The sequence below is a fragment of the Misgurnus anguillicaudatus genome, chromosome 11, assembly GCF_027580225.2.
Source record: "Misgurnus anguillicaudatus chromosome 11, ASM2758022v2, whole genome shotgun sequence".
NCBI classification, from domain to species: Eukaryota; Metazoa; Chordata; class Actinopteri; order Cypriniformes; family Cobitidae; genus Misgurnus; species Misgurnus anguillicaudatus.
Genome location: NC_073347.2, coordinates 20,349,570 through 20,364,542, shown reverse-complemented (window position 1 = coordinate 20,364,542; position 14,973 = coordinate 20,349,570). Strand labels below are relative to the sequence as shown.

Below are 14,973 nucleotides of genomic sequence, written 5' to 3'. Positions count from 1 at the left end.
TCATTACCTGGACAAAACTTTTTATCATTTACCACAACAGCTAAGTGATGCAGTACAATCCTCAGTAATTATTTTTCTGGCCATCACATGGGGATTACAACACACTTATCTATTACTCTGATAAAACTTGTAAAGCACTGTTATTTACCTCACAGTCAAGCATTTTGTCCCAACTCAGAAATGACATAACAGACAGCACTTTAATTACAGTTTATTTGTCATGTACACAGTAAACACAATAAAACCTTAAGTGTTCTGTTATAAGATGTCATTTTTTAACCCATTTCTGAAATATCCCCAGAAATATGCAAACCTTGTACTACAGTTTGTAACTCTTCTGTGGCGCTGATCATCTTTGGAACAAAACATTAAAAATGTGACTTGATAAGGGAATGGCTAAATTAATATATGAAAAAGAAAATAACTATGAATTTCATTGATACCAATCTTATTCCGTTACGGCTGACATTTCACTGATGTCTGTATGATCGTCCATTTAAATTCATTTATTATAACCTGATGGACAATCACACTTTTTAGCAACCATTTTCTGGTGCAAAAGACAATACTGGTTTCTATTACTGCCAAAAAAGTGTCCTCCAAACACAAATTTTCACACAGAAAATTTACTTGCGTCACATCATTACAAAGGTATCCTTAAAACATCCTCATCACTGCACTGCTTTCTATTTTTTAATACTAACCTTTACTTACAGCCTCACTTAATTATTCATATTTCAATGAGTAACTTAGTTGACATGACCAATTTCATTGATCTTACACCTTTCAGAACATTCACAGTGAGCCTTTAAAGTGCAGATGCTGAACTACAAACAAATTAACCCACTAAAATGAAAGTACAATAAGCCCATAGAGAGAACTATGATGTATGTAAATAAATACATTTCTGAATTGTTTTGCATGTTATTGGTTCTATTTAAAATGCATCATTAAAATATACAAGGTTGCTACAACACTACATAATGTGATTTCAACTGAATTCAGATACAGACAGATACATATTTTATGATGAACAAATGATACAAATAAACAAACAATTCAGTGATGATAAATAAATGTATTTAAAGAATGACTGTGTCATATAGCATGTCGTGACTCTATAAACGCTGTGATTTAGCAACCAACGATTCATATTTAGTCCAGCTCCAGTCTTGAGCCTGTGTGAAAGAAAATGGTAGTGATATTTGCTATTTAAATTGGAATAAGATCATTGCCTGATAACAAACTCTGATTATGTTCAGTTTCCTAAAGGAAGCACTTACCATTATGCTTTCTGATTTCTCATCAGATGCTTCTTGCAGTAAACTGGTTAGTTGGCTCAAGTAGCGCTGATTCTCCTCAAGCAAATGATTGACTGATTCACTGCAAACAAAAGTACTCTGGTTTTAAACAGTGGCAGAAAAAACTTTTTATCTCTACGTTTTCGAGTAATGTAAAATTATAATTCAACGTTTCAGAAAATGGAAATAGCCTTATAGCTCTATTTCAAATCCACAAATAAACCACAGATTAGAAACAACAGAACTGTCACCCACAGCATAATGTTTTGAAAAATCTTCACATCAGGATTTTGCCTACAATGCAAAAAGCCACATAGCCAGAATGCTCACTAAAATTTGGAACCGAGTTTATGCATAAATCACTCAAGGTATGGTAATGTACCCCTCTTGTGGCACTTGCAGGGACATGGGTGGACGAGAAGAGCCCTTGGCTTGAGTCTGATTCCATGTTGACAGCGAGGAGGGCATCTCAGCACTCTGGCTTACAGGGCCCCGTGGTATGTTTTGTGCCTAAAGACAAATGCACATTCAGTACCGCGTCACACACACTGGGACTGTATGAAAGTATATATATGTAAGAATAAATACAGTATGTGTCAACCAATCAAAAATGTTTAATATACAGTGGTATAGTAAACATTGCATAGTTGGCGCCTAGATATTAAAACCTGTTGACTTACACAGGCAATCTTTAGTAAGTGCCAAAACTCTCTCTGTCTCTTGATTTGCATCTGCATGACAGTGCTGTCTGTCTCCTTGATACTCTCCAGGGTCTTCTCGATTTTAGGGAAGAGATCGATAATCTTCTGCTTGCTCAAAAGTATTTTACTGAAACAAAACAGACACCTTTTATAGTATTTTTGTGACCCTGTCTGTGAAATCCAGGCTAAAGTTTCATAATCTAATTATAAGATTAGGAGCATCGAAGTTTAATTTCAATCATTGCTTTCACTTTAATTTCAATCTTTTACATGACCTTACTTAGTCAGTATTACAGATATTAAGGTTACTTTTCACAGAATGTTCTTTACATTATTATGTAGATTTTGACTTTAGCTGGGTTTTCACAGACTGAGTCACAATATCGGTACTGTATTTTCGGGACTATAAGTCGCTCCGGAGTGTAAGTCGCATCAGTCAAAAAATGCGTCATGAAGAGGAAAAAACATATATAAGTCGCACTGGACTATAAGTCGCATTTATTTAGAAAAGAATTATTCTTTTTGGGGGCATTTTGTTTAAGTTTTTTCCGTGTCTTTAAGTTAATGTTTCAGTTAACAGATTTTTTCAGGGGTAGGCTACAGGAGCAACATATAGCACCCTCTCATGGCTGTAGACAGTAATGTTTTCCTTTGGTTCATGTTAGTCAGTATGAATTAATTTTGACATAGTCACAACTGACACCTCGCAGGACCAACCAAACTATGAAAAAAGTGCGCCTTATAGTCCAGAAAATACGTTAATTGCATTTGAAACTTGGCAGTGTGATAACGCAGATACATTTAGTTCCAGTCTGGCAAATTGCCTGTGATGTTTCTCATTTGTTGTTATAAAATAAAAATACCTGATTAATGGTGCTAAACAATTTATCTATATTTTTATTTTTTACCCGTGCCGTTCAAAATGAGTCGAAATGCACACGGCCTAATTTTGAGCAAAAGGCAAAAAAAAGTATAAATGTGGATTTTGGTCAAAACTGAGGTTTTTATATAAATAAGTACATAAAGCCCTAGTCTAGTGAACCCAATGCATCTAAAATGATCTTTATTTGTACGTTTTCTGAGAGGTGTACCATCTTAAAGGATAATTCCGGTATTTAACACTTTGAGTCTCATTTCTGATTTGTTTTGGATAAACTACAATGATGGACACAGAAATTTTGACAATGGGTCGTGTCTTGACTTTTCGACTCATTTAGAAGCGTCTCTTGACTGCTTCAGAATGGAAGTCAATGGCCATGCAGAAACATGTCATTAAAACAACACTTAACGTTCATTTTCAAAACTGTACTACTCACCGAGTGGTTCGTGGTGTTTGTTGATTATTAAAAACAAATATATTGGCGCAATGTATGATTTCAATCCGTGTTATTTGCTATAGTGGAACTATTTTTTCAGATACCTCACAACCGCGTATATACTTCCGCTCTATATTTGAGTCTGAAGCATGAATGAACGTAGTCCAACAAACTGTAATAAAACGGTAGCATACTTTCAAAATCAAGTTTATTTATAGCACTTACACCATCCAATATGTTTTTTTCATCAGCAGAACAATAAAGAAGATATTTTGCAGAAACCCCAGTGCTCCGTCATGCAAGTCAACCGATCCGCACACTTTAAGAGCTAAAGCATATGTATCCAATGCAACAGTAATCCCCCATAACTCCGTGTGAAATATTGACGTCTTGTGAAGCAAATCAATCAGTTTTTGCAAGAAACTGAACGTTATTTACAACATTATTAGCGTGAATGCCAAAGCAGGAAGCGCGTTTTCCGTTTGAGACGATCTCTTCCACTGGTGTGCGTTTGGTGGCTGTTGGCTATGGATGTTGGTCTCTCTGCGCCACCTATAGAGCGGGAGCGTGAAGCGCACTTCCTGCTTGGCCAAAGCTCTTTATTAACCCTGTAAAATATTTATATATATATTCGAATCTCAAAACTGAAAATCGAATGTCAACCCACGGAACGAATATTCTGGTCCAGTCCTACAAATATGGGAAAAAATTATTCTGAGAGAAACCGAGCGAAAAAACAACAACCACATGTAAACAGTCCCTTTTCTGTTTCCCGGCGGCGGAGTGATATATCAGCGAGCAAACAGTCTTCCAGAGAAGTCAATGGAATTTTACAAAATGCCAAATAAAACACGACAGAAACTGTATTTCGCTACACAACTTGTTTTTAATCATCAACGAACACCACAAACCACTCGGTGAGTAGCACAGTTTTGAAAATGAACGTTAAGTGTTGTTTTAATGACATGTTTGTGCATGGCCATTGACTTCCATTCTGAAGCAGTCGGGAGATGCTTCTAAACGAGTCAAAAACTCAAGACACGACCCATTGTCAAAATTTCTGTGTCCATCACTGTAGTTCATCCAAAACGAACCAGAAATGAGACTCAAAGTGTTAAATACCGGAATTATCCTTTAAATGCTTAACTTATACAAATATGCATGTCCATCTACATACATGTCTGACTTTTTGGTTTTAACACATGCAGGAATTAAAAACTGTTTTGACATGAATTCACGCAAATATAATCTGTTATGTCTTAAGTGCATTTTTGGTTAACTTTTGAGGGAAAGTAACTGATGTGTAACATTACATTAGATCATGGGTCTTCAACCGGGGGTCCGCGGCCCCCAGGGGGTCCGTGGCGGAACTGCAGGGGGTCCGCCAAATGATGTTTGACCACAAGCTATTTTTTGCTAAAACGTAAAATATATGTACAAAAAAATGTTACATGTCCCCTTTAAGTTGTGCACGTGCGTGGCCACAAAGGCGCGCGTTCAGTTTAGCAAGCGGACCAAAATAAAATATCTGAAGATTATAAATGTACACTCAGGAAGCAGCAGTAGCGACAGAAAAGGCATCATAAAACAGGTAAATCTTATAGGCATGTGTGTCTTTCTTTCAGAAAATTATTTTAGAATCAGTGCGACATTGTCTCATCTAAGTTATATTTCTGAACTTGGACGGCTGTTTCACGCGGTTCAGATTTAAAGCGCTAACTCAAAAGGCAAATGACACCACACCTCGTCTGCATTTTAAACTGTGACAAAACTATCGCTCGCATTTAAAAATGTATGAAACGCGCACCGTGATGGTGCTTTGTGCGAGATTCATAGTCAGGTTGAAATCCGCCTCTCAAAAAGTTGCCCCAAAGAGATGCGCGCGGACTCAATACATGTTCTCCTATCTGACATGAAGTTATGCAGAAAATAAACCTGCGTTACTCAAACTCGTGACAATATGACAATATACGAGAAAGGCAACAAACCTCTGAATTATAAAGTAGCACAACCATATCCCCACCAGAATAGGGAGTCTTTGTGCCATTCACCATGATCAGTCATCTTTATAAACTGAAAGCCCAGGTTCAGGTAAATTCACAATAAAATGAAAATCTATTACACTGCAAATACATTAAAATAATATTATATTATTATTATTATATTCATATTATTCATATTATTTTTATTATTATTATATTCATATAAAAACTAAATCTACTTTAACAAAAAAATTATGCATGTACAACAACAGCATAATAGTGCCAATGTACTGTCTTAATATAGTATGGCTGTGTGACAATATGGTTTGTTGCTATTTATAAAACAGTTCCAGTCCTTGATTCTGATTGGTCAATACTTTACTCCACTTTGCGTTGTGCCTAATACGAAAAGGCAGCCTCTCATACCTTACTGATTACTTAAATATCAGTTTTACACATTTAGTATCAAGGGGTCCCTGCTCCATGCCTCTCTCATCTAAGGGGTCCCCGACCCAAAAAACGTTGAAGACCCCTGCATTAGATCCTTGCATTATGTAGATCTTAAAGTGGTCTGTCTCAATCTCAATCAATCTCAACAAGTGATTTTAAGGTATGGATGCAATGATTTTGTTTTTGAACCTTCAAAAATCTTTAACTCTGTTTTTCAGCAAATTGATAATTGAAATCATACCTCATTTTAAATATTAAAATATTAATAACTGTTTTTTGAATATTTGCTCATTCCAACTCATTTTGCCCGTGCGGGTCACTTTTGATGTGCTTCATTCACATAAAACCAAGCCTTTAATATTAATAGCTTCTTACCTGAGGTGTGCATATAGATCTCTTAGCACCCTGTCTTGATTCTGGACAGTCTGTACAATGACCTTTACCATCTCAGAGCTGTCACTGTAGCCATGCTGTGGGTCTGGCACTGGGGGAGACAGAGACACATCCTTTAAACATCAAACATTATTCTCCTCACTTATTCAACAGAATAAAAAATTCCTCAAAAACTGGAAATGGAGACGGAGCTTTCAAGAATCAACACTGAACAAATTTATGAGACTTTAATACGGATTGTACTTACTTTTGCATTTAGCCTTCAACTGTCTGTAGAGTTCAATTGCTTTCTCCTGTCTGTGATCAGACATAATTAAATCACAAAAGGTTTAAGACGGCTGAGAAATCTTTTTTTAAGAAACTTGGCATTACTACAAGAATATACTCACAGCTGCTCCATGACATCTCCTTGACGGCGAGCATAAGGGCTTCTCTGAAGTTCAACTATTTCTGAGTGCAAAGCCATAATTTCCTCATCTAAATGGCCAATCTCTGCCACCTTCAAGTAGAGAAAAAACACCAAGTTGTTGCTTAAGCCATCTACTGTACAAGAACACTTAAATAGGTCCTGAAGTAAAAACTAATGGGCATTATTTATTCACAAACCTGCACAAATGCAGCAGCCTTCTCTTCATTTTCCTGCCATGCCTTTAACATCTTCTCAGAGGCTGCAAAAAAGGTTATTTCAGATTATCGGCTGTCTAAATTACAACGGTGATGTTTGAAAAGTTAGGTATATACTGACTTACATATGCCATACTGCATTTGATCACTGTATTTCTCCAAGTCGTACTGTATGCTGCTCTTAAAAAAATCTAGTTTTGCTTTCAACTGCTGGGAAAATGAAAACATCATGTTCTTGTATCTAGTAAGATTGGTGTTGTAACGAAGGAGGCTTAACCTATGAAAAAAACACACCAAAACAGCACTGAATTATAAATTAGTCCAAAATCAGAGGATGTTTTGAGCTTAACGTAAAAACATACATTGCTGCACGTTGGCCCTGGAAGAGGCGACCGTAGTCCTCTCTGAGGCCACAGATGTAGCTTACTGCCTCACCCCAGACCTTTTTGAGGGCACTGAGAGGGAGCTGGGTTTTGGTTTCCCGCACTGCAACAAAAGATTTTGGTTATTGATTAAAAAAAAAATCTGTGTAAATTACAAAAACATTTATAAACAAACGCTAAATGAACAAACTTTCACATTCCAGTGTCACAAAAACATTCATACCAATGAAGTTTACACTCTCAGGAAGTGTTCTAGCTGTTAAGGGTCCTAAGTACTTGGTCAAGCTTTTGTCAAACAGATATACGATGTAGCTGTCCCATCCTCTCTGTTGATCAGACAAAAACACAAAGCAGCAATGAAGCATTGGTGTTTTACTAAAAAAAAAATTTTTAAGCACATTTTTAAGGACTTACAACTTCGTCTAAGACACACTGTGCAGCAGGTTTCCTAGGGTCTAACATGACTCCAGTTTCCTGCAGAAGCTCTTGATTTAAAAGTTCAATTTTGGTCTCCGCCTCAATCCTTTGTTGCAGGGAGAGGAGCCCTTCATCTGGGCTAAGCAGAAATGAGTGAACCTGGGTCGTAGTCATGTTCAAGATGTGCACAACCTACAAATACAGCATGTGTTAACTTGTATTTGGTACTTATCTTAGCATCCAAAGGCTTTCTGTCCACCACAAAAAAAAAATAGCCAGTTCACAAGCTATACTCGATACAAATATAACCAGCGTTGTTTTCAAGCGTATGAGCTTAAACAACATCCTTACGTTCATTTTGACATTATATAAAGAAAATGCACATTACTAGGGCTGTCACAATGATAAAATAATCATCTCATCGCGATTGATTGCCCTCATCGTGATGATTTCAGATCACCGCAATGATTGCATATCTCTCTAAAAAACACAAGGGGGAGCTGCACCCCCTGTACAAACAAGACAGTATCGGATTACTTTTAAATATGTGTTATGTGTATAAATATTTTCTGCCAGGTAAACCTTGCAAAAAGATTGAATTTAAATAATCACAACGTGTGAAAATTATTTTATAAACAAAGAAAAAAATGTATGAGAATTAAATAAAATAGACAAATGAATCGTCAAGTCCTAAAACAGGCAATTAATTGCCATATTCCTCACTATTTATCAGACAATTAACCGTTCATAATTGTGACAGCCCTACACGTTACTCCATACCTCAGAAAAGAAATGAGAAAAACAGCACTTGTGCCAAAGTCAAACCTTCATGTTCAGCATTTGTTCAAGAAGAGCAAAGCACTGGGCCTGTTTTGTGACTGGATTTATTCCTCCACCCCTTTGTACTGGGTCCCACTTTAGCATCGTCTGCAACAGCTCCTCTAAGGGCTTCAGTAGTGTCCTACAATAGAAAAACATAATGAGTCAACTTAGGAGAAATAGTCAAGAATCTTAATTCAAAAGCAAGGTCTTTTGCTACCTGCTTAAATTGTTGGGGTACGGAAGGTGGGTAGAAAACCGGACCTCTCCGTTCATATCTTCCACAGCCATTATGTCTTTAGGGCCTTTGTTTCGTACTTTGCTTGTCCTAGAAAAAGAAACGGTATATGTGACCATATTAAAAAATGTTAGTAACAAGTAGGGCTGCAAGATACATGATAAATGTGAATCACGATTTTTCTCCATGGGAATTGAGATCCCGATTCTCTCACCCGATTCTCTTTTTTTTTACAAAAACATTTATTACGCACTTAACGTAAAAAAACAATTTGCTACAGGACTTTCAGTTATAATAATGTGTCTTAAAAGTCTATTTTCCATATTTTAGACCCCTTAAAATTTAGAGTAATTTAAAATTTGTTACCTGTTAATAAATAGCACCTGTGCTTTTAGTACTATCAAACTGGCCAACCTTAAAACTTTAAAAACACTGAACCTTTAAAAGACTAAACGATCAACATTTTGAGACATCAGAGAGAAACGAAGACATGTTACAATGTTCCACTCGTACTAAACTCTTTCTAATGGGGAACTTGTGGCAGTGACACAGAGTCCATTTCTCATCTGACGGCTGCAGCCTCTGGAGGTCGCATTTCTAAACTGCGCATCATAAAGACTGTCTAATTTCAGAATATTAACAATTAACGTTATAAAGTTGACTAATATTTTTAGTTGATCATAAATTGTTGTAGTGTGTTTATGACATGCAAATGTAATGCTCCGTTAACTTAAAAAAAAAAAAACGGCTTGATGACGTATGGAGCCTGCATATGCGACCTCCGGAGGCTGCAGCCTTCTGATTTAGAAACATCCGGAGGTAACTTATTTCCTTGCCTACTTTCGGAACCAATGTTGTTGCATCGTCACTTTCTCCGTCGCCACCAGGATTTTCCACAATGATGCTCGTTTATCCTCTCTTTTTTTGTGAAAATTGCCGCTCCAAATCCACCAAGTAAACGACTCGACTGTGTTTAGGTCTGCCGCATTGTTATACGTCACGCGAGTGACGGCGGAACGCCGCAAATGAGATGAGAGAGGAGAGAAACGATCGGGTCTGATTGGTAAATGAATAGGGTTTGGTTTTACCCTGTATGAGTGTGTGTTAGCAAGTTTGACTGATATTATAGCATCTTGGATTGTAATGTAAATACGTGAACACGTGAATGCAGCATCTGAATACAGGGAAATACTGTATATGCAAGTGAATCGCCGTCATTTAAAATTAAGATCGCATTTATTTATGAATCGATATCATGATTCTTTTTTTCGATTAATCCTGCAGCCCTAGTAACAAGATTTTTGGTTTGATTATTTAAAATCATATTTTTAGGACAAGTACCATTGCACAGGTTGGAGATTGTGTAGAAAAGGCCGAAATCCACAACAGCACTCAAAGACCATGGTGCCAAAGCTCCAATAGTCAACAGTGACTGTATATGACTTCCCTTCAAACAGCTCTGGAGCCTAATAAATGAGATGACACTATTGTTTGTAAGAGAAAGACTGGTAAGATAAAAAACCGAATTACTTTTGACTGATGAATGCAGACACATACCAGATATTGTAAAGTGCCCACAAATGAAGTGCATAGGCTGCCCTGGTCCAGGTCTTTGGCATAGCCAAGGTCTATTATTTTGTGGACAAGCTGCAGAGGCATTAAAACAAGAGAGGTTGTTGAGATAAAAAAAATAATATAACAACAAAAGTCAAATCACTGAATAACAAATACCTTTCCATTGTTTTCTTGTAGCACAATATTTTCTGGCTTTAGATCTCTGTGAATGATCTTATTCTCATGAAGGTACTGGATCCCAGAACCTGAAAAGCATAAAATACTCTGTTTTATACCATTATTAAAAGATATAAGATATTAAACTTATTGAAAAAATTAAATGATACAGTTTTAAGAAATTACACATTACCAACATCATTCAGTAAAGCCAAAACTTCGCTCTCTTTCAAGCCACAGCAATTTTCTGTTTTGCTAAGCACCTGAAAGTAGAAATATAAAAATTTCTCTCATGCATCTTACACACAAAGTTAAAAATAAGTGACTGAAACGCTATTCAAAACTGCACACCTTTCGAAGGTCTCCCTTGGAACAGTATTCCATGGCTAAAAGCGGTAAATCATTCAAAGCAATGTGCATCATCTCTTCAGGCACATCCTTTGCTGTCACCACATTAGGGTGCTTAAGCCTGAAAAGCAGTGATAAGTTGACCAGCCTTTTTAGATAGATCAAAGTAAAATAATAATGATGACAAATAAAAACCTTAAAACGAGTAAAAAGTTCAATTGCGATGGATGTACGCACTTTTTCATTATCTGGATCTCTCGACTCCATCTGTCTTTGTTTTTGGAATTCAGTTCAAGGCGACAGAGCTTCACAGCTATTTTTTCCGACGTTTCCTGCAAGAAATGAAAGTGATTATTAAGAAAGAAAACTGTTAAACAATTAACTATCTGTTGTTGGGCTGAGCAACTATATGACTATGCGTTACTGCAGGAACATCAGTAGCAGAGTTTCACCTGATTCTGATACAGGTAGACATGGCCAAATCCTCCTGTTCCAAGCCTCTCCTTCATGATCCAAGAGCCACATACCTGATTCTGTCTAAAAGGAGGTTTCTCCATCTGAACAACACAACCGTATACAATATCATCGGGGAAAATCATACACTTCTATTACAAAAATCTCTGGTTGCATAACATGACAGCTCCTCACGTTGCGCGATCATCACGTAGGCCCTACAGACAAACTGTTTAAATGTTTCTTTACCGTCTCAATGATGATCCAAAAGTGAAAGCGTTCATATTCTATAGCATTAAAGTGGCTTTCATAGTTGCACTGCTAGGAGGCGAGCTAATGCGAGAGTCATTCGGTAGTGACCTACCTTGTTTCAATCCGTGTTCCTAACTTGCTCGAACCGACCACATATGATGTGGAGAACCGATGAACCTGTTAAATGAACGTACTAATCCATACGAACTATCACGGGTATCCATTTCATTCTCAAACGCCTGTCAGATCGGCTGTCAGATCTGTTGCTAACTGGCTAACTAGCTACACGTAAACAACTCACGGTGAGCTGCAATCTTACAAGCATTCAAGTGTCAGCTTTCCATATCCCCAGTCACAATGAAACATAGATTAAATCGCACTCGAAAAACAAACAAACTAAATCTTGTTAAATCGTGATTGTCGCACTTCTTTGATATTGTTGTGGACTGCGGCCACGCCAGTCGGCTGCTACTCCAGTCAGAATCGAAACAAAGTACTAGGCGCATGCGCGCGGTGCGTTAGGTTCAGCCTAGGTTTTTTTATATAACTTACTCAGATTTAGCATCAGTCGGATCTTAACACACCCGTAAACAGAGAGTCCTAGATTCTGTTAAGTAGATCTCATGTCAGCGAGCGCATTCAGAAAATGGTATTCGTTGACAAAAAGAGACGCAAACATGAATATATATATATTTTTAAGAATAATCTGTATTTGCTGTATACAACTATATACGACATTACAGCCGTTAATTTAAGCTTTAACTGGCATTTAATAAAAGCTTTTGTAATAAAATTATTTTACAGCAGTTCCTGTCGCCTGTCGACATGACGCCGCATGAAGTCGAACACGCCTACTGTTTATGATAAGACTTCAAAGGTATGACACAAAAGTACCGCGAGAGAGATTCGTAAACGTTCCTTTGAAATAACTCTCGTGGTACTTTGGTGTCATTCACCGAGGTGTCTGCGCAGCTTCGCATCAAGTCGAACATGGCTGACGTCTTGCCGTGGTCGTCAACCCTTCACATGTCCAGGAGATGGCACTGAAGACTAAAGAAGCCTGCATAACCAAACGTCTTATGTAAATAAATTGAAATGATTTGTAAATCACCTTTTGTAATTACACTAAATCTGAAGTTTTGGGTTTCCTGACTAAATACCTATCTTTAATTAAATGATCTATTTACTAAACAATGCTTTTGCAGTAAACTGTTGTGTTGGCATAAACTAAATTCTATTAGAAAACATTGGTATCATTAAATCAAGTATTTAAAACTAGTGAGAAAAAGCAAATCTTATTATTTTACCAGTCTATGTAAACATCTCTCTTAAAAACTATATGTTAAATATGTACATTTTGGTGGCTTTATGTGAAAATATGCCACACAAGTTTCACTACTTGGAGTTATGAAGTAATAATACATTTTGTGGCATCGTGTAAAAAAGTTTTTAACAAGATATATTTAGTCATAACTTTATTTGTTTTATTTACATGATCAAACTATGTTTAAATAATTGTCATCCACTTAAAACATTGTTTATGCTAAATCTGCAAACTCATCTAGCTGCACATTTTCTAAACATGCAACTATTTCTAGAAAAAAGGAAGTTAGAATAGATGTATGGCACTTACATCATTCAAAGGAAAAGGTTTATAAACCAACACATTCTTACAGGAAATAAACCCACAAACTTTCCACTTACTTGTTTTTTCCCTTAAGCTAAAAATATTTTCTATCTCTTAACATTGCAGAAACCTTTTTGGATTTGATTTTACTGGCCCATTAAAACATTATGCAACATATTAGTATGTATTAAGTCCCCGGTTTATGACATTTTATAAAATACATTTATCACAAATTCTGTGTAATTAAACCTCAGAAAAATAAGTACCAAGAGCATTACATTGTATAATTTAATATTTTGTTTTGAGAACCACTGTATTAAGTTATTTGACTTACAAATCCACTTGTGGTGTCATCATGTATTGTCAAATGTATTGTCAAATAATGTCTTGTTTATTTTTTTCTCCAGAAAACAGACACCAACACACACACAACCAAATTTGGCAGCTATAAAGTGATGCAATCATTTAGCCGAGACTTGCTAAAAACCAGAAGACAGCAACTCTGGAAGTTTAGTCATGGTTTGAACAGGAAATGTGTGTCTGCACATTTCTTAAGGTATTGGAGTAGATAATGAGATCATCTCCTCTGGGTCTTTCATTCGTGAAAACCCCTTATACATCTTGCAGGTTTAACAAAATGAAATTCATTTACAATATGACAGAATGTCAACGTCTCAGGCCCCGAATTTGTGATCACTTTGTTTTTTGCAGGAGACTGCAGTTGTTACCCCGAATGGATGACAGTCCTGGTGTTCAGTTTCATTAATAAAGTTGAATTTATCTTCGCAGTTCCCTTTTGTGTTTTCTTCTCCCATGATGATATAACAGCGACATTATTAGCTTGTGTGATTTGAATTTAAGGAAATAATGTTTAAAACCTCGCAGGCTGAAACATCAAGGAAACCCACCCATGTCGCTAAAATCCACTGCACCCTTTTTCATTTGCGCACTGCAATAATTTGCCTGATATTAGTTAAGAGATAACAGAGCTAATTCATGATTATCAGGCGTATTAAAATTGTTGGGTGAGTTAATAGTGAAAGTCGAATGCCAAATACATAAATGAATAAATAAATTAAAAGAAGCAGGAAATCAATCACAAAAAGGTTAAGTGTGGGGGCCCGGAATTAAAATGCCCCCCTCAGTTATACCATCTTGGCGCCGGGCCTGAATCGTCTAGAGGAAAAAGGTCTACAGTAAATTGCTTATAAATAGACTAATAAAGAAGGAAGAAGTGCTATTTCATCATGCCACATTTACACCCAAACAAGGTTGTTTTAAGATTGACATCAGCCTGACAAATGATATCAGTGACTTAACCAGGTGTCTGTGACAAGCAGAACATGCCAGTATTGATATTTGCACAATGTCTGCATGTTTAACAATTTACCACTACCTCAGTACTATAGCTTATGAAGTTATTCTAAGCATTTTAGACAGAACCGTAACAAAGAGGAATTCAGGACTCGGCTCTTCAATGCAACTTGTCTATCTGTGTTACTTTATGGCTGTGAGACATGGGTTCTAAAGAAAGCACTAGAGGAAGAACTGGATGTGTTTGCGAGAAAGTGCTATCGAACCATGCTGGGAATTAGACAAGCAGACGCCCATATGACAAACAAGGAACTCTACAGACTGACCAAACAATGTCCAGTCAGCGTGACCATCCGCAAGCGACAACTAGAGTTTGTGGGCCACTGTCTTCGTATGGAAGAGAGTGAACTAGCCCACATCTATGCCATCTTTCACTCAGAAGTCAATGATAAGAACAAGCGAGGAGCACCACGCTTAACTTTCAGACACAAAATTCGGAGCAGTCATTAACTCACCCAAGTCGAAAGGGAAGAGGAAACAAAAGTAGTCATCAGCATCGCCAAGAATAGAAAATTGTGGAGGCATATTGTCGAGCTCCATACCAGGGGTCCCGACCAATGATTG

The 14,973-nt window shown here is 36.9% G+C and overlaps 1 protein-coding gene across 1 annotated transcript; it reads right to left on the bottom strand.

The window, feature by feature from the left end:
• Window positions 1-195: 195 nt before the first annotated feature.
• Window positions 196-11,925, bottom strand: chuk (component of inhibitor of nuclear factor kappa B kinase complex). Its single transcript, XM_055170401.2, has 22 exons — window positions 11,521-11,925; window positions 11,156-11,260; window positions 10,941-11,035; window positions 10,707-10,824; window positions 10,549-10,618; window positions 10,356-10,444; window positions 10,182-10,271; window positions 9,966-10,090; window positions 8,607-8,714; window positions 8,393-8,528; window positions 7,565-7,759; window positions 7,374-7,476; window positions 7,130-7,253; window positions 6,893-7,044; window positions 6,750-6,811; window positions 6,533-6,642; window positions 6,391-6,440; window positions 6,126-6,234; window positions 1,982-2,129; window positions 1,684-1,811; window positions 1,284-1,383; window positions 196-1,178 (listed from the first exon to the last, which is right to left on the bottom strand). The coding sequence occupies exons 2-22, from the start codon at window positions 11,258-11,260 to the stop codon at window positions 1,119-1,121; spliced, it is 2,277 nt and encodes a 758-aa protein (XP_055026376.1). The 5' UTR covers window positions 11,521-11,925; the 3' UTR covers window positions 196-1,118.
• Between the last annotated feature and the right edge of the window lie 3,048 nt (window positions 11,926-14,973).